A 24,607-nucleotide genomic window follows, 5' to 3' on the forward strand; every position below is an offset into this window, starting at 1 on the left:
CCACCCAGGCGCCCCTGTATATGTTGATTAGACAACTTAGAGGCATGAGACTACCCCGTAGAGTAATGATCTCCATGGAGGCAAGGCCTGTGTCTTGGTGATTGTCTTGTCTGGCATAGTTCTTGACACACATTAAGTACACAAATATTTTAATTGTCAAATGCAAGATGCCTCTCAAGGTCATTTTTATTGTGACCCTTTTATGTGACCCTAGGGTCCTCCTCATCAGGTGAGTACTTCCTCCTGTGGCAGGACCCCACAGACCATAGCACTCATCACATTGATGTAATAATTTATCTGCTTTCTCAGGCCAGACTTTGTATTCAAGTCTATAAAGATATTACCATGCACCACCCCCATCCTAAGCCCTGGGGATATGAAATACTATTGTAATTTTTTAGGAAAGAAAGGATGAGAAACTGAACTAGGAGCAGAGGCAGTAAAAAGAGAGGAAAGGGGAAACCTGAGAACTATAAAAATTAGAACCCAGTGATTTGATGTATGGTCTGAGCAAAAAAGTGGGTGTATAGTGATACCATTCCGTGACATTAGAAAGCAGTTTGGTGGGGTAGAGGATGTTTGGAAACTTTGAATTAATCTGCATTGTTGTTGGAGCAACAATTCAATTCTTCCTATTGGCTATACAGTTGGAGCTCATAGGAAAGACTAGAGCAACAAAGTGACTTTGGGAATCACCAGTATATTAACAGTAATTGAGTTTTGGGGTATGGATGTACAGTTGTTCCCCTTTCCCAGATAAAGAAATTGGGGCTCAGAAATGTTAAATTGTCAATGTCAGAATTAGGATTCTAACTGATTTTTTTTTCACATTCCATTCTTGTGACTTTGGCCTTAAAATCTGCATTCTCTCCAAGGGTCACACATTTGGCTTGAAAATTGTAAAAACACATGCTTAAGGATTTTGTAATGTTTTTCTTGTGTTGTAGTTTTGCTGCCCTTTATTCATGCTTATCATCTTTCTCTGAAATCATTCTCTTGTCATTTCAGTCAGAAGTTTCCTTCTGAAGGTGACCCAAATCTTTTATTCATACTTAACCTTATATTGAGTGGAATAAGCACAACCTTCAGCTATGCTTTTCTGCCGTATCCTCCTTAAGGGCCAGGATTCCAGTCTTTCTTCCAAGGACACCATACCTACCCCAACCCAGTTAATAGGAGAAGATAGGACAGGTCCAATCATACCTTCTTGGGAGGTCAGGGAACATGAGTCTGATGGCCACCATTAAAGAGATTCACTTTGTGGCCAGGGCTACAGAGGCTGTGGTGGTGCTGGGGTTGGGGGTGGGAGTGCAGGTTGACTGAACAGGAAGCAGGAAAGAGCTTTGGTATTGCCTTAGTATGGCAAGTTATTGGAGAGGCCTCATAAAACAGGTCTGTAGGAGGAAATTCATTTAGTCTATGTGTGAGGGAGTGTGTAGACAAGATATGGTCAGATCTAAACTTGCCTCTCAGTTTTTCTCTTGGGTTTCTCCATTACATTCCAGGGGTTTCAGAGAATTTCATGTCATCTTTCCATTAACGATAAACAGATATTACTACGAAATAGCCAATTATTGGACATTCCAGAAAGATAGAAGGGGCCACACTCCCTGCTCAGTGCTGAGCAGCTTATCTGCTTTAGAGCCTCATGTATGGCATTAAATTCTGGATCCCTGTCCACTTTCCATGACTGTTTAATGGAACAGAACCCTACAAAAGCCTAAAGGTTTTTTTGTTTTTGTTTTGTTTTGACAGTCAAAGTGAGTGGTGCTGTTGCTTTCTGAAATGTAGGGGGACGTAATAAATGGGGAATGATGACAGGCACCGAGGGCTGGAGTGGGCAGACTAATTGGTGTTATCTTTGGCTGGGGAGAGGACAAGAGTCATCTTCTGAGGGGAAGACACCAGGCATATCCTGGGAGAGTATACAGCTGAGTTCATCATCATACAATATGCATGAACTATACATAAATATGAATATATATACACTTATATATGTGTATGTATATTCAGGAAGGCAAGACTGGTGGAAAAAAGGAAAGTAGAGAAGGATTGCAGTTGTAGGTTCTATAGAAATAAGACATAGCAGTGGGGCTGCGTACAAGCTACTGGCAGTACTTGACACGACTGCATGTGTTTAGAAAACTTCTTTTTTTTTTTTTAAAGATTTATTTATTTATTTATTCGACAGAGAGAGACAGCCAGTGAGAGAGGGAACACAAGCAGGGGGAGTGGGAGAGGAAGAAGCAGGCCCACAGAGGAAGAGCCTGATGTGGGGCTCGATCCCACAATGCCGGGATCACGCCCTGAGCTGAAGGCAGATGCTCAACCGCTATGCCACCCAGGCGCCCCTAGAAAACCACTTCCGTTTGTGGTTCTTTCCCAGCAGCGTCAATACTTAGCCAACCATTCTTAATCACACTAAGGGCAAATAGATTGAAGCTCAGATTTACTCACCTACTTCCCCGAAAAGCACTTGAACTTTGGGTTGGCTTCATGGCTCCAGGCTCTGCTCCCTTATCATGCCATGGTCAGGAACAGTCAGCCTCTGTCCCAAGTACTCAGACCTCCATTTACACGCTCCCCCTCCCTGATTCTCTCTCTGCTTGCCCTTGGGAGTGGGGATAAGCCCCTCTTCATGGTCTACTGTGATCTTCATTCCAAGACTCACTCATTCCATGCAGCTGGAAGGCAGCGGAGGCAGGATATAAGCAAGAGGGTTACAGCAGCTTCCCAGATGAGTTCTCCAGAAAGATCTTGCCAGTAACCAACAGGGAGCAGAGGAGGGGAGAGTCTATCATTTGCTTTTGACATCCTGTCATATTAGCTACATGCTTTTGATGAACACAAAGTACCTCCTCAAGGTTGGAGCGCTGTGGCACTCCTCTAAAAACCTCCCCTGCAGACTGTGGGCCCTTATGGAAGTCATCAGTGAATTCTGCCTGTGGGATTCCTGGCCACTCCTTCTCATCACTACTATCCTCATGTCCACATTGATCTTCTGGGCCTAAGGACACCAGTGGGAATTCACGATAGAATTCAAACTGGACCTTTATTTACCTTACCTCCTTCTCTGCTCAAGCCCCTTTATCCACAGTCCAGGGTGGGCTGGGAGGAGTTGTGTGGAATGCTGACCCAGCTTAAGTGTGGGTTAAAGCTCCTTCTCTAGACGGCAAGGACATTTTAGCCTCCCCCCATGCCTTCCTTAACACACCACATTGGAGAGAAGGAGGAGACAGACAGCGCTTTGCTTAGACACAGAGAGTATATTTTGGTTGATACTCTGCTCCACCTGCACATTAATGAAAATGACAGTAGCAGTCCTCTTCAAGGGACACAGATGTTGGGGGAGGCTACAAAGTCTTTTGATTGTGTTGGGTCTTCTTGAGCAGACCAACATTTCCCTCTGAGGCGAGTGGTGAGACCTAGGGTACGTTCCCTGGTTGGGTGGCACAAGCCACTCTAGGACAGTGCCGAGGGCAGTGGCGGGGGTGGCCCAGGACTGAGGCAGAATGGAGTTGGTGAGAGTGGGAGCGGTGCCGGAGCTTACTGTCTGGGGAATGGGGACCATCCAAGAAGGCCAGGCCCACCTGCTTCTCAGTGGGAGAAGATTGGGCCTTGGAGTCCCCTCTTGTCCTATCTGTCTCGGTTCGCCCCGTGGGGCTTCTGGCTGGAGCCAGGCCCTTTTCTACATTTTCTTTTCTGGTGTTGGCCACTTTCCCAGCTGTAGAGAACATGGATTCTTCACGCACTTTGCTTTTTGCCTTGGAGTTAAAACAGTGCAGAAAGGATTTCATCTTACTTCTCAAGCCTGATTCTGGAAGACTGGGCCTCTTGTGAGTTTGGACTGGCATCACCTGTCCCTGCAAAACCTGACCTTTCAGAGTTTGGCCAGGCTTACCCTGAGTGAGTTGGCCCAGGAAAAGCTGGCCCTGTGGTGCCTGGGTCACCACAGGCTGGGCATTCTTAGGAATCCTTGCTGGTTTGAGGATGACATTAAGCTTGGTTTGACTGCTGTGCAGGTCGTTCTTCTCAGATACCTTCACCCCAGGGATTCCTGGAGGTGGCTCTGGAAGCTGAATCGGAGGGTGATGCCTGGTACCGTGTTCACAGGGAGCATCAAGATGAAAGCTACAGCTCCGTCGCCAGGGGCTGTGGGGTGTCCTGTTCAGAAGCATCCCTTTTGGCCTCTGGGCTTCATCAGGGTGGCTTATGTCTCTTGTAGAGGAGTGTGCAAACCCTGCATCCCCTTCTCCGTGGTCCCCTGCCACTTTGGGTTTCCCTGGGTCCTCTCTCTTTTCTGCTGGCATGGGGACTTGGGCTGAGTCCTTGCTGTGGCCAGGGCTTTGGGGCTCAGGGCTCCAGGGCTCCTCCAGGCTGGGGCTGTTCACCCTGGCCTCCAACTGAACACAAAGCACCTGGGCCTCTGTCATGTCCCCACTGGGTTGTGAGATCTTAGAGGCCCAGTGGGCAGAACCATGAGGTACTGCTCTTGAACTAGGTTGCTTCTGGTTCTGTTGCACTGCCTTTAACTCAAGGGCCAGCTGTTCTTTAAGGTGGAGCCATTCTGGATCTGGGACACGAGGAGTGTCTGGTGGGATGGGGAGATCCTGGAGCAATGTTTTTCCTTGGTTGTTTAGACTCCCCAGAGACTCCTGTGTGGATGTGTTGTCTGGGGTTGCTACAGTTTGTTCTCTGGACAACCTTGCCTTTATGGGAATTCCCAGTTGTATCTCTAGGATCTTCTTTCTTAGATGGAAATTTAGTTTGGCTAAGATGGGTTTCTTGGGTGTGTAGGGCCCAGAGACCTCTGCCTGGCTTTCTAGAGGCACCATCTTGATCATTTCTTCCACCTGCTCTTCAACCTGGATCTCATCTGCAATGTCTGCACAAGTCTCGTTGGCATCTTGAAAGCATGGCCTAGGACTCAGACACTGCTCTTCAGATGAGATCATCTGAGTCAGAGGTTCAGTTGGGAATTCACCAGGTCCAGGCACCATTCCTGTGATTACAGCTTGGGTAGAGACTGCTGGTGCCATGGCCCTAGAGAGAGCCACATAATAAAGAGCAGGCAGCCCTGACAAGAAGGCCAGGTACTTGTGCCGCAAAGTTGTCTCCAGTTTCTCAATGGCTCCCTCGGACAGAGCTTGGGGCAGCTTAGGGTGTTCAGTGACAGCACCTGGTGAGGCTTGTTGCTGTTGATCAAGGGCCGTTGCGATCCAGGGCACAACTTTCTGTTGTAAGGCAGGGTCAGTTGCTGCCTGTAGTTCCAGGGGCTTGCTTTCTGGGATGCAGGTGAAGGGAGCCACTTGCAGGCCCCCGGGGATTATGCACTGCCAAGAGCTATATACACGAGCAGGTACCTTGCCCTGGTGAATCTGCCCACATTTGGAGTTGATGTGGCTCTGCAATATTGCCTTGGCCTGGTCAAACAAGTGTGGCATGGGGACTGACACTGGGTCTGTGATGGGTGGGGATGGGTCACCGGCCCCAGTGGCCTCTAGGGCTGTAGGTTGGGGAGCATGCACGTTGGCTAGGGCTGTGCTGCTCCAGGACAGAGTCGACTGATCAGTGGGGGACAGGAGCAATTGGATGGACTCCTGGATCTTTTGGGGCAGGCCCCAGCGATGGTGAATCAGCTGCCGCTGGAGGTGGAATTCTAGTAGCCTCCGGGCATGCTCTGGGAAAAAGACTAGTTCCCTAGTGAGGACTGTGATGGGCTTCACTGGCCAGGAAGTTTTCACTGTCTCAGGAGACTGGGTTTTGCCACAGGGCTTGTACTTCATGGGGTTCTGGGTGTGCTGAGGTCTCTGGAAAACAGCTGGCAAGCCCCACTGAAGCTGGAGCTGCCTCTGCAGCAGGTGCCATTCCAAGGCATCACACTCGGCCAGAGTCAGAAATGGGACACTGATTTGAGGTTGTTGGTAGTCAGATTGAATGACCCAGTTTGGGGAAGACGGGGAAGAGGGTGTGGCTGATTGGGGTGGAGTTTTGGGTAGCAGAGGGAGGATGGAGAGTTCCTTAAAGAGAAAAGGATCCTTCAAGGGATGCTTGGGCATGCTCCCATTCGTGGAAAAACTTTGAGAGCCTAAGAAGGTGTTAACCAGGGACTCACTATGCAGAGAAGGGAGTCCACAGAACAGCTGGCTGTATTTCTGCTGCAGATGGCCCACTGAGTCATGATCCTTGTACCCAGGAAGTACATAGAGGCCACTTGAGTCTTTAAGGGCTGGAGAGGGCAAAGCCAGAGCCATATGGTTTGGGATTTGCTGCTGGTGGTGTCTTTGTTCTGGATCCATAATGGACCATTCAGAAACCCAAAAGGCCTGGGTAGGCTGGCTGGCCATACATGAACCCCAGGTCTGGTAGGAATACGTCCCAAATTTTTCAATAGAGAACTTAGAAGTATTCTTCTGGATGAAAGAAACTGGTTGGTTATTTACAGGATGGTAAAACAACGGTGGGTTTGGCATAAGCTGCCTCAGGGACTCCTCCACACGTCTGGGTAGCCCCCACCTCTGGAAATGCATCCATTTTTTCACATGTACCTCAAGAAGCCTCAGGACTTCAGGACTGAGGAATGGCAGGTGGGCAGGGAGGACAGTAACCATATGCAAGGCCATAGGGTGTGTCAGGGTAGTGATTTCTCGGTTCAGGGTCTGCAGACACACCTGGGAATTCAAGGGCTGTTGCCCTTGGTTTCCACAGACAAGGCCGGGGCTGCTCTGCATCATCTCCTGCTGGTTTACTGGAACCATAGTCTCCTCAAATCTTGAACAACATAAAGTCTCTGGGCCCCTGGGCACCTCTGGAATTTGAAATCCCTGCCCCAGCTGGAAGTGTTCAGCCCAGCAATCATGGATCCTGACTGTATCAGCTGACTGGACAGCTGACTGTGTTAAGGATTTCTGATCCACTAATTGCAACACTGGGGGGGTTGCAGATCGAAGTGCAAGTGCTTTGGAGTGTAGGGAATGTTGCTGTAGACTCTGATCGAAAGACACAGTAGACATGGACAAAATCTCTAGGCAAGAGGAGCCCTGCAATTGCCCTGATGAAGGGGGAGAGATCAGGGTGTTCTCACCCACCAGCAACTGCTGAATCTCCAGAGCCATGGCATTGCAGATTTCGCAGCAGGTATCTGCACACAGGAGGCGCCTCACACTTCCCTCCTTAGGAAGCCAGTCCTGGCTGGGAAGGGAGGATGGCAACAGTTACTGATGGAGTGACACCTGCCTCTTTGTTTTGTTTTGCTTTTTTTAAGTAGGCTCCACACCTCGCATGGAGCCCAATGCGGGGCTTGAACTCACAACCCTGAGATCAAGACCTGAGCTGAGATCAAGAGTGGGACACGTAACCGACTGAGCCACCCAGGCACCCCAATACCTGCCTCTTTGACTATGTGTGGCCTGGAGATTTGGCCCACCCTCCCCTAGTCTTGGAAACCTTGGGGCCTGTACTCCCAGGGTGTTTACCCATCTCCTTTTCCTCCTAGGAAAATGCCATTGGCAAGTTATGTTGGCTGGGCTAGGCTGAGGGTCTGGAGCTTGTTGGGCAAGGTCTGAGACAACCCATGGAATGTAGGCCCATGAGAGACTGGGAGGTGGGATGCATTCTCTGTTGATCTACGTTGAGAAGCTGAACCAGGGGAAAGGAACCAGGAAGAGACAGAGAGCCAATTGTTAGATGATGGGACATCACCAGGAACATTACCCAGGACAACCTGGAGTCCGTCTCATCTGGGGTTAAGGTGGCCACAGCCTGGCATTCAGTATTCCTAAGCTGTGGAAAATGAGGGAACTCATTGTGGGATGAGTTTTTGTGGGAACTCTGCAGTCTGGGGACTATGGAGGGTCCTAGCTCCTGTACATAGCATCTCTTGAGAGCCAATCCCATTCTTTAGAGATTTTAAGAAGAGGACAGAAGACAGGCTCCTTTCTGAGGGCTGTCCCAGGAATTGGCCTCCCTGAAGACAAAACCATGGAGGTAATATCAGCAGGTTCCACGGGTCTGCCCTTACTATAAAGGGAATATGACATGGTGATTTATTTATGCGTGCATTTATCTGTTCTCTTGACTGGATAACTTGTCTGTGGCTGAGTGCAAACTCATGTAGAGTCTTCATTGGGTTACACAGTAGTGAAATCCTGAATTTCAGGACCACTGTGAACCTAGCCCAGAGCAGAACTGGGAAACTCCGCCTTCCTGAGACACCTGTTCCCCCCTCTGCCCTGGCAAACCTCTCAACAAGTCTTCAGCATCCACTGTGTCTGACTCCCTCCCAGACATTATCCCTCTTCTCCTCCTTGCCCAAGGCCAAGCAGAGAAATCATCACAGACCAGGCTGGGGGTTTGGAGACTGCAAAGAACAAGTGATCACCTTTTCATGACAGAGAGCAGCTCCCACGGCTTCTCAGCTTCTTCTCGGGAATGTCTCCTAGCTGAAAAACCAGGGCAGTGTTACAAGGAATGAGAGGATGCAGAGACATCCTAGAGGAAGCTGAAGGCCTTTGAGTAAGAGGAGGATGAAAACCCCAACGGTCAATGCCCTAAGGCACGTCTGTGTACAACTTAACCCATTGCAACATGCTGTCCTGGACCTAAATTCATCTGATCATCGCAACCACACCATGAGTGAGGCAGGATCATGAGATTCCCATTTCATGGACCACAGACTGAGCGATGAAGTGACTTCCACAAGGTCGTAAAACTAGTAAATAACACAGCTAAAGGCTTCTGTCCTACTTCCCCATTCTTCATTCCCAGGGACAGGGATAAGGTAAAGAATTTTGGAACATTCCTAGGCTCTGATTTCCCACCCAAGATAGTTTTCTGGGAGAATTTGTCAACTGGGGCAATTGGAGCCTTCAGTGGTTAGAGCACCAGGCTACTGGTTCCAGGGGTCATAGAGGGACAGGAGTTGGGGGAATCTTGCCCATAGTGAGGGGAGTCCAAGGAGAAACTAGGACTTTACCTCTTGATGTTCTATCTTTAGCCCTTTGTTTGACTCTCCGGTGACACTTGAAAACAAAACAGTTAAGAGTATTAAGCTGAGGCACCTTTTACTTTTTGTGTCTAAATGAGACAGAACCTATAAATATTTCCCAAACTTTTTCTATATTCCAATTTTATACACTCTCCTACCATTCTTTTCCCTACTCTATCTTTTTTCACCCCTCATTTCCCTTCTCTTATTATAAATTCATTTTAAGTCTCTTCTATACTCCATACCTCTGTGCCCCCGTTCCCTGAACAAGTTCTGTGGAAAGATCAGAATGAGACAGGAGAAAAGAGGAACAGATTAAAGGATAAGAGGTCTAGTAGCCAAAGGATCTTAGCTATCCAAGGTTCTGAATGTCTCCCAACCAGAAGAATCAACCCAAGTTTGGAGCTATTCTGGGATCCATGAGGAAACCCCCATAAAAAAGTAGGGGTCAGGGTAACAGGAGAAAGTAAGGGGATAAAATCTTCTTGTCTGAAGCTTAATCAGTTCAGTCATGGTCATTGTGTTTCCCTACCCGGCAACAGCTCCTGTTAGGTCCCAACCTTAATTCTTGGTGGCTCTTTTTCACTTGCCAAATAATTAATGCAATAATAATGATGGAGCCATAAGTGTATAAGGGATATCCAACATCCCACAGAAGAAAGGTAGGGGTCAACATAATCTAAACCTCACTAGCCATCTCTCTTCCTAGGCTTTCAGGGACTTGGAACCTAATGCCTAAAAATTCTAGACCTTGTCATCTCTGCCTCACAGAAGATAGAACCAGATCACTAGACTACATCACAAAGCTCTCCTATTTCAAAAGGCATGCAGAGCATCACAGGCCTTTATTTGTCTAGGAGAAGGTCACGTGATGCGGTGTTCAGATGAGGTGTCTGGTTGTCTGTATGAGTTGCAGAGCTTGGGCCCTAGAGGTGCCAAGGTCATGGGCGGCATATATTCTTTCATGCTGTATTCCCTATAACCTGATGTCTTAGCTCTCTCCCTAAGACAGCAGTCTGGCATCTATCCTTAGATAAGTTAGTCTTTATATACCCTGCAGGTCTTATAAGAGAGAGAATGGCTAGGTCAGAGGAACTCCATGAACTACATCACCTGTACTGAGAAGATAACTAAAAAACTCGCAAGAGGCTAGGATATGCATTATCTTGTTAACTATTAGAAAGTGAGGATTTTGATGTTGCAGGCAATTGGTGGTCAGTATTAAGAGGTTCAAGAAGAGGATCATGTCTGATATGTCAAGGAAAGTAGTCTGCTGTCTTTTAAAATAACTTTCTCAGAGTTAAAGGATTCCTCCCAGTCTATGGTCAAGCTTGGGATGGGTGGGAAAAGACTGTAAATACTGCGTTCCATGAGGCACATAAATGAGGCTCTCTTCTGGAGCTTGATATTTCAGAACAGCTTCTACAGATGTTATAGCATCCTGCCTATTTCTAGAGATGGGTCACTGGCAACACTTTTGATTAAGGACCACAAACTTGTGGTTCTTTGGTTGAATCCATCATGGTTGGAATGTTTGGCTAAATATTTTATGAAGCCTGAATTTGAATACTTTTAGGCAGGGCAAGCTTTTTCCTATTCAACCTCAGTTACCCACCACTCTTATGTCCACTGATTCACATATTAATGTAAACTTCATGGCTCCTGTAGACATTGCAAGATGCCTCCAATACCCTAGGACTTCTGAATTTTCTTAAGTTCTTTTCCTGATAAGAGTGGTCCCACACCCAAAAATTCTTAGGCTCAAAATCTCGGAAAGTGCTACTTGGTCCTTCCTCCAGCATCCAGTCTACCACCAGACAGGTGTGGTGAGCTTTCAATCTGAGCTCATCCCTAAACTGGGCAGTATCAAAGGCACAAACACATTTGAGTTGTGTTACCTGCCTGCTCTCAAGACACTTAAGAAGCTATCACAAAGATAAAACTAATTCACATGAATCAAGAATCAACCTTATTAGGGTTTGGGGAAGAGGGGATTAAGGAGTTGTTCTTCAATGGGCACAGAGTTTCTATTTGGGATGAAGAAAGAGTTCTAAAAATGGATAGTGGAGATGACTGCACAACACTGTAAATGTATTTTGGGGCACCTGGGTGGCTTAGTTGGTTAAGCGTCTGCCTTCAGCTCAGGTCATGATGTCAGGGTCCTGGAATTGACCCCCACATATCAGGCTCTCTGCTCAGCACAGAGTCTGCTTCTGCCTCTCTCTCTGACCCTCCTCGCTGCTTGTCCCCTCCCCCCCCAAAAAAACCACTGTAAATGTATTTAATGACACTGAACTATACACTTAAAATAGTTAAAAGAGTAAATTTTATGTTAAGTATATATACCACAATTTAAGAAACAAAAGGCAAAACAAACAACCCTACTAATCATTAGTATGAGGGATCTTTTTTATTAGCTATAAGGAAGAATACTCTGAAAATGATTTAATAAAAAATGGATTAGTGAATGTTTTTCTTAAGTGTCCTTTTTATATAGGACAAAAGGCAAACAAAACCCATCCTTACATTTAAGATAATTTAAGAAGAGTCTCACCCTGATGATGGGATGAATTTGAGCCATTTTAAAATCCTGAACTTACAAATTCCATACTACAAAAATGAGGACTTTTTCAACCAAACAGCACTGAATCTCAAGTTAGCAAACAGCTTGCATCACCTTTTTAGTAGCAGGTCAAGATACCTACAATGTAGCTTGAATCTTTAACTTTTATTATTCCTACCCAACCAGCTCTGCTTCCTGCAGCTGCGGCCACCTTCTATGCTACTTCAGTAGTTCTGTCTTCCATTAACCTGACCTAATGTGGCCCTGCATGGTGTTTGGTGTCCTCCTCCCCTGCGCTGTGAGTATATATGATTAATAAAACTGCTGTCAGTCTCAGAGGTCCAGTGTCGGGTGTCATGAGTTCAGCCACCTCCAGAACCCTGGGACACTCCGTCCCTCACCAATGGGATGAAGAGAAAGTGAACAGACTACTATATGTCCTACCCAACCAGCTCTGCTTCCTGCAGCTGCTGCTGCCTTTTTACTGCTGAAACAGTTCTCAGTCTCCTCCTAACCTCCTGCCCATGACAAAACCATCAGATTGTGCAAACCTTGCACCTGCTCCAACCAGCGCACTATGTACCTTGCAGATAACCCACAGCCGCTGCCATCCCACGAAGCCATTTAAACCGCCTGCTGCGAACCCGTCTGCAGCAGCTCACACACCCTTGTTCCTCTGTCTCCAAACTCAGGAGTGAGAGCCAAAAACAATCTTATGTGTTTTTGCAGAGTAGGCCTTTAGTACAGGTTTATTTACTGATTTGGTACTCATTGATGAAGGGTGCTCGAGTGGTTAGGACAGTGGGATCGGTGTCTTCCCAAACAAAGGCACATTCGTGTAATGAACACATCAACGATATGGGCATGGATCTTCACATTTGCCCTTCCTGGCTCACAGTTTATAGTGAAGAGCAAACAAGGGAAACGAAGTATCTGAAAAGTCTCTATGGATGCTGGAGGGCTACACAACTATAAATTCATTCATTTGTGTCTAGAAAACTTGCCAATGCCAGGCTCTGCTCCCACGATTGTGCCACAGTGCCACACTTACTGTAATAGAATTTCTTCAGGAAACTGTTCACAATTGTTGACTCATATGTACCATGGGTCATATCAGAGCCCCATAAAGAAAAATCCTGAAAGACATGCCACTGATGTGAGTTTGTCCCTCCACAGAAAACTTACAAAGGAATTCTGCTGTGTCTCAGTATCAGAAAATATTACTGAACATCTCAGATGTGCCAAGGTGCTGGGGACAGAGAAGCACAGTGTGTTATTCAGCACCAATATTTTTATACATGAGTATTTTTATTAATGCCCAAGAGTTAAAATTTGCAGGGAGTTGGACAGGAAACCCCATAGTAGTGTCAGGCAGCCAGACCACCAGTGTTCATGCAGCACGTTACAGTATGCATTAAGTGTAGCAAGCAGCCAGAGACACTAGAGGGCAGCATCTGCCCACCCAATGCTCCTGCTCCAGCGCCCTCTTAGTAACAAACTTTATTTCCTTTTTATTAAAGATTCTATTTATTTATTTGTCATGAGAGCATGAGCAGGGGGAGTGGCAGGCAGAGGGAGGAGCAGGCTCCCCACTGAGCAAGAAGCACAATGCATAACTTGATCCCAGGACCCTGGGATTATAACCTGAGCCGAAGGCAGACGCTTAACCAACTGAGCCACCCAGGTGTCCTCTTAATGACTAACTTTAAAAGGTCATCTGTTCCAGTGGCTCTCAATCCTAACCTTACATCAGAATCACTGGAAAGCCTATAAAAATATAGATTTCCTGGCCTCATCCCAGACTTAATGAGTCAGAATACCTAGGGGCAGGGTCCAGCAATCTATATATTAAGTATCAAAAATAATCCTTAAGCAATAAAGCACCAAGGTCTGGATGTATATTTGGGAGATACTGGCAACAGCCACCCCCAATCCCCCGGTTTTACTGAGATATAATTGACATATAACATTGTATTAGTTTAAGGTGTACAACATAATGATTTATGTATATTTTGAGAAATGATTAACATGTAAGTTTAACATCCATCTCCCCACAGTTACAATTTTTTGTGATGAAAACTTTTAGATTTAATCTACTCTCTCAGCAGCTCTCAAATATACAATATATAGTATTGTTAACTATAGTTAGCATGCTGTGTATTAGATCCCCAGAACTTGTTAAATCTTCTAACTGGAAGTTGGTACCTTCTAACCATCTTCCCCCCTTTCCTCCACCCTTCACCCCCTGCCACTGACAGCCACCAATCTGTTTTCTGTTTCTATGAGTTTAGGATTATTTTTAGATTACACATAGAAGTAGATAATTAGGTATTTGTCTTTCACTATTTTCACTCAATATAATGCACTCAAGATTTATCTATATTTTTGCAAAAGGCAAGATTTCCTTCTTTTTTATGCCTCAATAGCATTCCATTGTGTATATATATGTACCACATCTTCTTTATCCATTCATCCATTGATTGGCATTTGGGTTGTTTCCACGTCTTGGCTACTGTAAATAGTGCTGCAATGAACATTGGGGTGCAGATAGTGATTTTGTTTCCTTCAGGTGTATACCCAGAAGTGGGACTGCTGGATTATATGGTAGTTCTATATTTAACTTTTTGAGGAACCTCCATACTGTTTTCCAGAGTGGCTGCACCAATGTACATGCCCACCAGCAGTGCACGAGGGCACAAGTGTTCCCTTTTCTCACCACCATTTTTTATCTCTTTTCTTTTTGATGACAGCCATTCTAACACATTTGAGATGATGTTTCATTGTGGTTCTGATTTGCATTTTGCTGATGATTAGTGATACTGAGGACCTTTTCACGTATCTGTTAGCCAATTGTAGGGAGAGAAGGGAGGAAAGGAGAGAGGAAGAGAGAACGGGAAAACGGGCAGGGGATTGCACAAGAAAAACTTTCCCCCAAAACCACTGACTAGAAAAAGGAGAGTGGCTGACTACTGCAAGTTTTTATAAGCAATGGAGTGCAAAAGAATGAAACCTGACCACTCTCTCACACCATACACAAAGATAAACTCCAAGCGGATGAAAGACCTCGATGTGAGACAGGAATCCACCAAAATCATAGAGAAGAACATAGGCTGTAACCTCTTTGACATCAGCCACAGCAACTTTTTTCATGACACATTTCCAGAGGCAAGAGAAACAAAAGAAAAAATGAACTTGTGGGACTTCATCAAGATAAAAAGCTTCTTTTTTTTAAATAATTTTTATTTTGTTATATTAGTCGCCATACAATATATCCCTAAGTTTTTGATGCAATGTTCCATGATTCATTATTTGCATATAACACCCCGTGCACCATGCAATACATGCCTCCTTAATACCCATCACCGGCCTATCTCAATCCCCCACCCCCTCCCCTCTGAAGCCCTCAGTTTGTTTCCCAGAGTCCACAGTCTCTCATGATAAAAAGCTTCTGCATAACCAAGGAAACAGTCAAAAAACTAAGAGGCAGTCCAAGGAATGGGAGAAGATATTTGCAAGTGACACTACAGATAAAAGACTGGTATCCAAGATCTACAAAGAACTTCTCAAACTCAATACACGAGAAACAATCAAATAAAAAAATGGGCAGAAGATATGAACAGACACTTTTCCAATGAAGACATACAAATGACTGACACATGAAAAAATGTTAAAAATCATTAGCCATCAGGGAAATCCAAATTAAAACCATATTGAGATACCACCTTATGCCAGTTAGAATGGCAAAAATGGACAAGGCAAGAAACAACAAATGTTGGAGAGGATGTGGAGAAAGGGGATCCCTCCTACATTGTTGGTGGGAATGCAAGTTGGTACAGCCACTTTGGAAAACAGTGTGGAGGTCCCTTAAAAAGTTAAAAATTGAGCTACCCTATGACCCAGCAATTGCACTACTGGGTATTTATCCCAAAGATACAGATGTAGTGAAGAGAAGGGCCATATGCACCCCAATGTTCATAGCAGCATTGTCCACAATAGCTAAATTGTGGAAGGAGCCGAGATGCCCTTCAAGAGACGAATGGATTAAGAAGATGTGGTCCATATATACAATGGAATATTACTCAGCCATCAGAAAGAACGATTTCACATTTGCAGCAACATGGACGGGACTGGAGGAGATTATGCTAAGTGAAATAAGTCAAGCAGAGAAAGACAGTTATCACATGGTTTCACTCATTTATGGAACATAAGAAATAGCAGGGAGATTGGTAGGAGAAGGAAGGGAAGAATGAAGGGGGGGTAAACAGAAGGAGGAATGAACCACGAGAGACTCTGGACTCTGGGAAACAAACTGAGGGCTTCAGAGGGGAGGGGGGTGGGGGAATGGGATAGGCCGGTGATGGGTATTAAGGAGGGCATATATTGCATGGAGTACAGGGTGTTACACGCAAATAATGAATCATGGAACACATCAAAAACTAAGGGTGTACTGTATGATAACTAACACAACATAATAAAAAATTATTATTAAAAAAATATAAGCAATGGAGTGCAACATCTGAAGATTTAGAGGTCCATGTCATTGCCAGAGTTGTACGTGGCAAGTTGAGCAGTGCTCTGGTGGTGTGGAAGGAGGGCAGAGACCAGGGAGTCTGGGGATCCCCTGGGTCACATGGGTAGAAACAGTTTGCCTTCTTGGGAGTGCATTTGGGAGGGGTGGCACAGCCTCTCTGGGGACAAGGGACACAGCAGATGTCACTGAGCTGTCCCATTCAATAGCATAGGAACGGGGACTTGGCTGAGGGTAGCAAGCCTTGGTGCTGGCTTTTTGCTACACGCTTTACCATACATTCTCAGCTGCTGCTCAGGCACAACCGTTTTCTGGGACAAACCAGTACCTGGCCACAGCGAGGTGACCCTCCCCCAGAGGATCAGCGTGGGTCCATGCCACCGGTGGTCTCTGAAGTTTGGAGTTTTGAAACCCAGCCTTGCCTGAGATAAAACATGGGAGTGCTGTCCTGCCTGGCAGGCAGACAGCTCAAACACAGGCAGGGTGAAGGCAGGGACCTGACGGAAGCCAGGGACACAGGAAGGGTGATTGTTTGCTCTTCTGTGAGGGCTTCCTGAGGAGTGGCAGGTGCAAGCTCCCCACTCTGGGAAGGAGAGAGTGGGGTGATGCCATTTTCCTCCCACTGCCCACCTTCAGTGAGCAAAACAGTGCCACCAGGTGGAGGCTGGAGCTGCTTACACCAAGCACTGGCCCCACTCTGCAGGTGCATGTCCACTAGGGCAAGTCCATCTGAGAATCAGTGGAGCAGGCCCCATCCCCAGAATACCAGCATAAACCTCTGCAAGCACCAAGTCCACTGATCACAGAATTCTGCAAGGGTTCAGCTTTAGGAGAAATAGGATCTAGCTTTCTTTCTCTTTTTTCCTTTCTTTCTCTCTCTCTCTCTCTTTCTTTTGGATCTAATTTCTTTTAACAAGCAGACCAAAATATACCTAAGATCTAGCTTCCCTTTTCAAAAAAATTTATTTTAATTTATTTTTTATTCTTTGGATCTAGCTTCTTTTAACAAGCAGACCAAAACACACCTAGGATCTAGCTTCCCTCCCTCCCTCCCTCCCTCCCTCCTTCTTTCTTTCTTCCTTCTTTCCTCTCCCTTTATCATTCCTTCTTTCTTTTTTCTTTTCTTTTCTCTTTTTTCTTTCTTTCTTTCTTTCTTTCTTTCTTTCTTTCTTTCTTTCTTTCTTTTCTTTTCTTTTCTTTTCTTTTCTTTTTCTTTCATCTCTTCTTAATATAGCCATTACTTTCAAGAGCAGGAATACAACAGGCTATCCTAACGATCACACACAAAAAATGACCCAGACAAAATGACAAGGTGGAGGAATTTACCCGAAATGAAAGAACAGAGAGAAGTCACAGAAAGGGATTTAATCAATACATATGCAAGATGTCTGGACTAGAATTTAAAACAATAATAATTAAGGACACTAGTTGGGCTTGAGAAAAGCATAGAAGACACTAGAGAAAATAATGAAGCTGAAAGAAGAGTGAAAGAAAGGTATTGGGTCACAAATGTAGACTTAGGGAACTCAGCAACTCCTTAAAGCATAATAACATCCATGGGAGCCCGAGAAGAAGAAGAGAAAGAAAAAGGGGCAGAAGGTTTATTTCAGCAAATCATAGCTGAAAAAATTCCCTAATCTGGGGAAGGAAACAGACACTGAAATTCAAGAAGCACAGAGAACTCCCATTAAATTCATAAAAGCCGGCCACCACTAAGACATACCATAGTCAAACTCACAAAATACACAGACAAGGAAAGAATCCTGAAAACAACAAGGGAAAAAAAGTCCTTAACCTACAATGGAAGACAGATCTCATTCACAGCAGATCTGTCCACAGAAACTTGGCAGGCCAGAAGAGAATGGCAGGATATGTTCAATGTGCTGAATGGGGAAAATATGCAGCCAAAAGTACTTTATCCAGCCAGGCTGTCATTCAGAATAGAAGGAGAGATAGTTTCCCAGACAAACAAAAACTAAAGGAGTTTGTGACCACTAAACCAGCCCTGCAAGAAATATTAAAAGTGACTCTTTGAGGTAACAAAACAAAACAAAACAAAACAAAACAAAAACCCAGCAATGAAGACTAGAAAGGAAAAGAGAACATCATCAGAAACACTAACTTTACAGGTAACACAATGGCACTAAATTCATATCACTAATCACTCTGAAGATAATTGGACTAAATGTTTCAATCAAAAGACCTAGAGTATCAGAATGAATAAAAAAATAAGATCCATCTATATGCTGCCTATAAGAGACTCATTTTAGACCTAAAGACACCTGCAGATGGAAAGTGAGGGGATGGAGAACCATCTATCATGCTAATGGATGCCAAAAGGAAGCCAGAGTAGCCATACTTATATCAGCCAAACTAGATTTTAAAACAAAGACTGTAACAAGATATGAAGAAGGGCATTATATCATAATTAAGGGGCCTATGTATCAAGAAGATCTAACAGTTATACTTATGCCCCCAACTTGGGAGCAGCCAAATATATAAATCAATTTAAAAACATAAGGAAACTCATTGATAATAATACAATAATAGTAGGGGACTATAAGACCCCACTTACAACAATGGACAGATCATCTGAGCAGAAAATCAACAAGGAAACAATGGCTTTGAATGACACACTGTACCAGATGGACTTAACAGATATATTCAGAAGATTTCATCCTAAAGAAGTGGAATACACATTCTTTTCAGTGCAAGAGAAACTTCTCTAGAAGAGATCACATACTGGGTCACAAATCAGCCCTCAACGAGTACAAAAAGATCAAGATCATACCATGCATATTTTCAGATGACAACACTAAGAAACTTGAAGTCAACCACATGAAAGAATTTGGAAAGACCACAAATACATGGAGGTTAAAGAATATCCTACTAAAAATGAATGGGTTAACCAGGAAATTAAAGAAGAAATAAAGGGGCACCTGGGTGGCTCAGTCAGTTAAGCATCTGCCTTCGGCTCAGGTCATGATCCTGGGGTCCTGGGATCAAGCCCTGAATCAGGCTCTCTGCTCAGCAGGGAGCCTGCTTCTCCTTTTCCTTCTGCCCCTCCCCCACTCGTGTGTTTTCTCTCTCCTCTCTCAAAAATAAAAATCTTTAAAAATTTTTCTAAAAAGAAGAAATAAGAAAGTACATGGAAGCAAATGAGAATGAATATATGACAGTTCAAAACCTTTGGGATGCAGCAAAGGCAGTCCTAAGGGAAGTATATTGCAATACAGGCCAACCTCAAGTAGCAAGAAAAGTCTCAAATACACAACCTAATCTTACACCTAAAGGCGCTAGAAATGGAACAATAAATAAAGCCTAAAGCCAGCAGAAGAAGGGAAATAATGAAGATTAGAGCAGAAATAAATGATAAACAAAAAAGTAGAACAGATCAATGAAACTAAGAATTGGTTCCTTGAATTAATAAAATTGATAAAGCCCTAGCCAGACTTATCAAAAAGAAGAGAGAAAGAACCCAAATAAATAAAATCATGAATGAAAGAGGAGAGAAAACAGCCAACATCACAGAAATATAAATAATCATAAGAGAATATTATGAAAATTTATATATATATTCACACACACACACACACACACACACACACACACACACACACACACTGGAATATTACTCAGCCACCAAAAAAAAAAAAAAATGAAATCTTGCTATTTGCAATGACATGGCTGGAACTAGAGTGTATTATGCTAAGTGAAATAAGTCCATCAGAGAAAGACAAATACCACATGATTTCACTCATATGTGGAATTTCAGAAACAAAACAGATGAAGGGAAAGGAAGGAAAAATAAAATAAGATGAAATCAGAGAGGGAGACAAACCATAAGAGTAAGAGACTCTTAACTATAGGAAACAAACAGGGTTGCTGGGGGGAGGTGGGTAGGGGGATGGGGTAACTAGGTGTTGGGCATTAAGGAGGGCACGTGATGTAATGAGCACTGCGTGTTATATATCACTGATGAATAACTAAATTCTACCCCTGAAACTAATAATATACTATATGTTAATTAAATTGAATTTAAATCAAAACAATTTTAAAAATACACCTTTTTTCCCATTTAAAGAAATGCTTCTAAATGTTCTGAAAATTTAATTCCTATTTATGATTTCAGTTAAAAAGGAAAGAGTTCTCATGGGGAGGGGGGAGTGAAAAGGGGTGACAGCAAAAGACTCATAAAATTTTAACCAATTCTATGTGATGATATTGTGGAATATCCTCCTACAGTAGGTGAGTTTGGTTATCTCTAGCAATGACCTAACATAGACAGTGAACTATAAATGGAGGTTAAGAATTCAGGAACACAAGGAAGAAAGAGGAACCTTTCTAAGATTGTCCCAGTCACACTCCTGGCTTGATGACAGGCTCATCACTCTGACTAGAATGTAACTTTCAATGTAAATAAACTTGTAAGAAGAGAATGCACTGACCAGCAAATGCGAGTATGACAGGTCTCTTGGAATTGTATTTTCCAATGTAAATTAGTATATTAGTATTACAATTTATGTCTCACTTTTTTTTAAAGATTTTATTTTTTAAGTAATCTCTACACCCAACATGGGGCTCCAACTCACCACCCTGAGATCAAGAGTTGCATGCTCTAATGACTGACCCAGCCAGGTGCCCCACATTCTTTTCCATTTAATTACAGTTTGTCCATCCTGAAGAAACCAATTGGCTTGCAGAACTTTGACAAGATGGAGTCTTTCTTGTAAAGCTGAGGAACGTTGACTCCTACTTCACCCTCCTTTCTGTTCCTCCTAGTTAGTAGTTTCCATCCTCCCAGCCAGCTGCAGAGGCAGGGAGAGCAATCCTAAACATCAGGCTGCTGCAATGACTACAATCCCCAGCATCCTCAGAGGACAGTGAGTGTCCTCTTTCTCAACCTAAGCCGCTTTCTTCTTGTGTGCCTTAGTTTTCTCCCACTAGTGTAAAGTAGTATCTATTAAAGACTATTTGACGAATAAAGCACAAGGAGTAATAAATGTTATCTAGAAGTGAATCCTGATCACTTCAAAGTTGTATGTTTTCAGCTTGGTAGGAAATAATAGGTAGTTATACAAAAATCCTCAAAATATTTCAGAGTGTTCCTGGTGCAGACAAACTGCTATATAAGTCTCCTATAAAGAGGAGAGAGAATATTTTTGGCTGAAGTGATCTGGGAAAGCTTCATGTAGAAAATGGCATTTAATCTGCTGCTTGAAGCAGAGAGAAAATTATAATGTGTGTAATTGGAAGAGAAAGGGATCCAAATCCAGGAGTCAGTATGCACACAGAGTTTGCTGGTGTTTCTGTGTAATGGTATGTGGAGATAACAGAAGGATTCTTGAAATATTTATTTTACTCTGGGTACATTTTATTTTGTGTATATTTTATCTCAGTGCAGTGAGGCTTAGACTTCATTGTGTCTGTGTGTGGAAACTGAGGTTGTGGATATCTCCTTGTGGCTGTATTTTTCTGCATGATGTGGACATAAACTGCACAGATAGGTCTCCTGAATCTGACCATATGTGTTTCTAGGTATAAACGTCTGTGTGGGTGCATTTCTCTGCAGATATTTTGGTCTTTGTGGGTGTGTGCACATGCAGTCCCGAGACGATAGGAAGGAAAGACAGAAGAAGGATTAGAAGGGTGTCAGGGTAGGGGGGAAGAAAGTGAGCTGTTGATGGAAACCTGTCTAAAGCCCAAATATGAAACTGCTATACATTATTAGTATTTTAAGTAGTTGATAATTCATTGTCACATGGACCTCAGAAGTTCTTTTTCTAATAAAACAACATTTATTGGTAAAAGGCTAGTGTTTCAAAATACCATTTTTTATCCATCACATTATCTCTCTTTTCATCGTCCTTCCCTTCATCCAATTTAACCCTCTTTTGGGGTTTTTTCTTTTAATTTCTTCTTCCTTTCTTTTCTTTCTTTCTTCCTTTTTTTTTTTTGTTGTTGTCAAAAATAAAGTTTTATTTCTTCCTTTCCTTTCTTATCCTTCCAGTTCTATTCCTTTCTTCACTGAAATTTTCTTTTTCTGTTTTTCCTTTCTCTTCTAATGTATGGAGCTAATACCATACCCCACCCATAACCCAGAATTGATTGTTTTTAAATTGGGAAAGGGGGCACCTCTTGTTGTAAAGATATTTGAGGCTCAGTCTTAGGCTTTTGTCTTCACTGTCACTGCCACAGTCAGTTCGTTCATTGATTCAAAACATTTTAATTGGGTGCTTTTGTGTATGTTAAAGGCTTTGTTCTGATTACTGTAGAAACAGAAAAAATACCTAGCATACCAACCAATTATATTAATCATCATCTTTATTGAAAGTAACCAACTTTTCTCCAGACGTAGGGGAAAACTAAAAGACAGAAATGTAGAAGTGATTTAGCTAGTTTTTGTACAGGCACCTACTATATATCATTTTAAGAAAATTGAGGTAGTAAATAATCATCCAGTGCATTCGCATATTTTTTCATATTTGTTAATATATTGCTATTCTAGGAAATGAGGACAAATTAAAATTATGTTTTGTGAGCAGTATTTCTACATTTGTTGCTTAGAAATAGTCCAGGCATTCAGAGATTGTTTATTAATTAACCTGATTGTTTGTTTGATGATTAAAGTTTTAAGGTTAGTTAAGAATCTGGAAATACAATTTTAGCTAATATATTATACCCTTATGACTTCTATAATTATAAGAATTTCATAAAATTAAACTCCTTTGAAAAGATATCCATTATTACCATTTCATTTAAACTAATATATACATATATAATATGTATATCATTGGTATAGAATATCTATTTCAAGAAATCATGGCTGAAGGGGCGCCTGGGTGGCACAGTGGTTAAGCGTCTGCCTTCGGCTCAGGGAGTGATCCCGGTGTTATGGGATCGAGCCCCACATCAGGCTTCTCTGCTGGGAGCCTGCTTCTTCCTCTCCCACTTCCCCTGCTTGTGTTCCCTCTCTCGCTGGCTGTCTCTATCTCTGTCAAAATAAAATAAATAAAATCTTAAAAAAAAAAAGAAATCATGGCTGAAAATTGCCCAAATTTAATGAAAGTTATAAATTCACACATTCAAAAAACTCAGTGAAGCCCAAACAGGATAAACTAAAAGATATCCATTCCTAGACCCATCATAATCAAGCTTCTTAACCAAAGAAATCTAGAAAACAACCAGAGAAAAGCAATATGTTACAGCTCAAATGACTGAATTTCTCATGAAAAACCATATAGGCCAGAAGATGGTATAACAACAACTTTAAAGTGTTAAAAACAAACAAACGAAAACACTATCAATCCACAATGTCATATCTAGTTAAAATGTCCTTTAAAATGAAGATGAACTAGAAACATTCTCACATGAAAGAAAACTAAGAGAATTTGCTGCCAGCAGACCTGCTCTAAAATAAATGCTAAAAGAAGTTCTTCTGATGTGATCCCAGAAGGAAACTTTGAATTTCATGTTTAAGGAAGAGCTACAGAAAGGGTAAATAGACTGTTCTTCTACTCCTATCAAAATTTGTAAGAATGTTGAAAGCAATAATTATAACATTGTATTTATATGTAATACATAAGACACCTTTCTATAAAGGTAGAGGATAAGGGACCTTTGTGGTTGTAAGACTTCTGGGTTTCACTTGAAGTGAAAAATATTAAATCCAAATAGACTGTGAGTGCTAGGTATGTATTTTATAATCACTGGAGCAACCACTAAAAAATAATGCAAAGCTATATAGCCAAAAAGCCAATAGATAGATTAAATAGATAAATTAGAATACTAATAAATATGCAAAATTCCAAGAGGCCAGGAATAGGAAAAAAGGAGCGGAAAACAAAGAAGACAAACGGAAAAATAATACAGTAGTACACCTAAACCCAAACATTTCAATTATAGTAAATGTGAATGATCTATACATACAAATTAAAATATAGAAATTCTTAGATTTTATTTTAAAAAGACCAAGCTGTATAATTATACAGTGTTTTTAAGAAACCTACTTTAAATATAATTATATATACATGGAATTATACACACACATACACACATGAGTTGAAAAACATATACTATACAAACACTAATCAGAAAAAAGCCAGATTAGCTCTTTAATAGAACAGTAGTCTTCAGAACAAGGAAAATTACCACCAGTAAAGAAGAAAATTATATAGCGACGAATGGGTCAACTACCAAAGAAGATGGAACAATTTTTAATGTATATGCACCTAAGGACAGAGATCCAGAATACGTGAAGCAAAACCTGACAGAACTGAAAAGAGAGATAAACTCATATGTATAGCTGGAGACATCAAACACTTCTTTCTCTTTAAAGGTAGATAGAAAATTAGTAAGGATACAGAAAACCTAAAAATGCTATTAACCAAGCTCACCATATTGACATTTTTTTAAAGTTTTATTTAAATTCCAGTTAGTTAACATACAGTGTAATATTAGTTTCAGGTGTATAATATAATGATTCAACACTTCCATATGACACTCAGTACTCATCACAAATGCACTCCTT

The 24,607-nt window shown here is 42.7% G+C and overlaps 2 protein-coding genes across 2 annotated transcripts in view; one reads left to right on the forward strand and one right to left on the reverse strand.

The window, feature by feature from the left end:
• PHF24 (PHD finger protein 24) overlaps positions 1-24,607 on the forward strand; it is a 116,636-nt gene that overhangs the window by 10,372 nt on the left and 81,657 nt on the right. The window lies entirely within an intron of this gene.
• SPATA31F3 (SPATA31 subfamily F member 3) lies at positions 3,388-9,662 on the reverse strand. The gene is made up of 4 exons (XM_048223433.2): positions 9,519-9,662; positions 8,975-9,020; positions 8,381-8,441; positions 3,388-7,191 (listed from the first exon to the last, which is right to left on the reverse strand). The coding sequence occupies exons 1-4, from the start codon at positions 9,660-9,662 to the stop codon at positions 3,426-3,428; spliced, it is 4,017 nt and encodes a 1,338-aa protein (XP_048079390.2). The 3' UTR covers positions 3,388-3,425.

This window comes from Ursus arctos, unplaced genomic scaffold, assembly GCF_023065955.2.
Source record: "Ursus arctos isolate Adak ecotype North America unplaced genomic scaffold, UrsArc2.0 scaffold_18, whole genome shotgun sequence".
Classification (NCBI taxonomy): Eukaryota; Metazoa; Chordata; class Mammalia; order Carnivora; family Ursidae; genus Ursus; species Ursus arctos.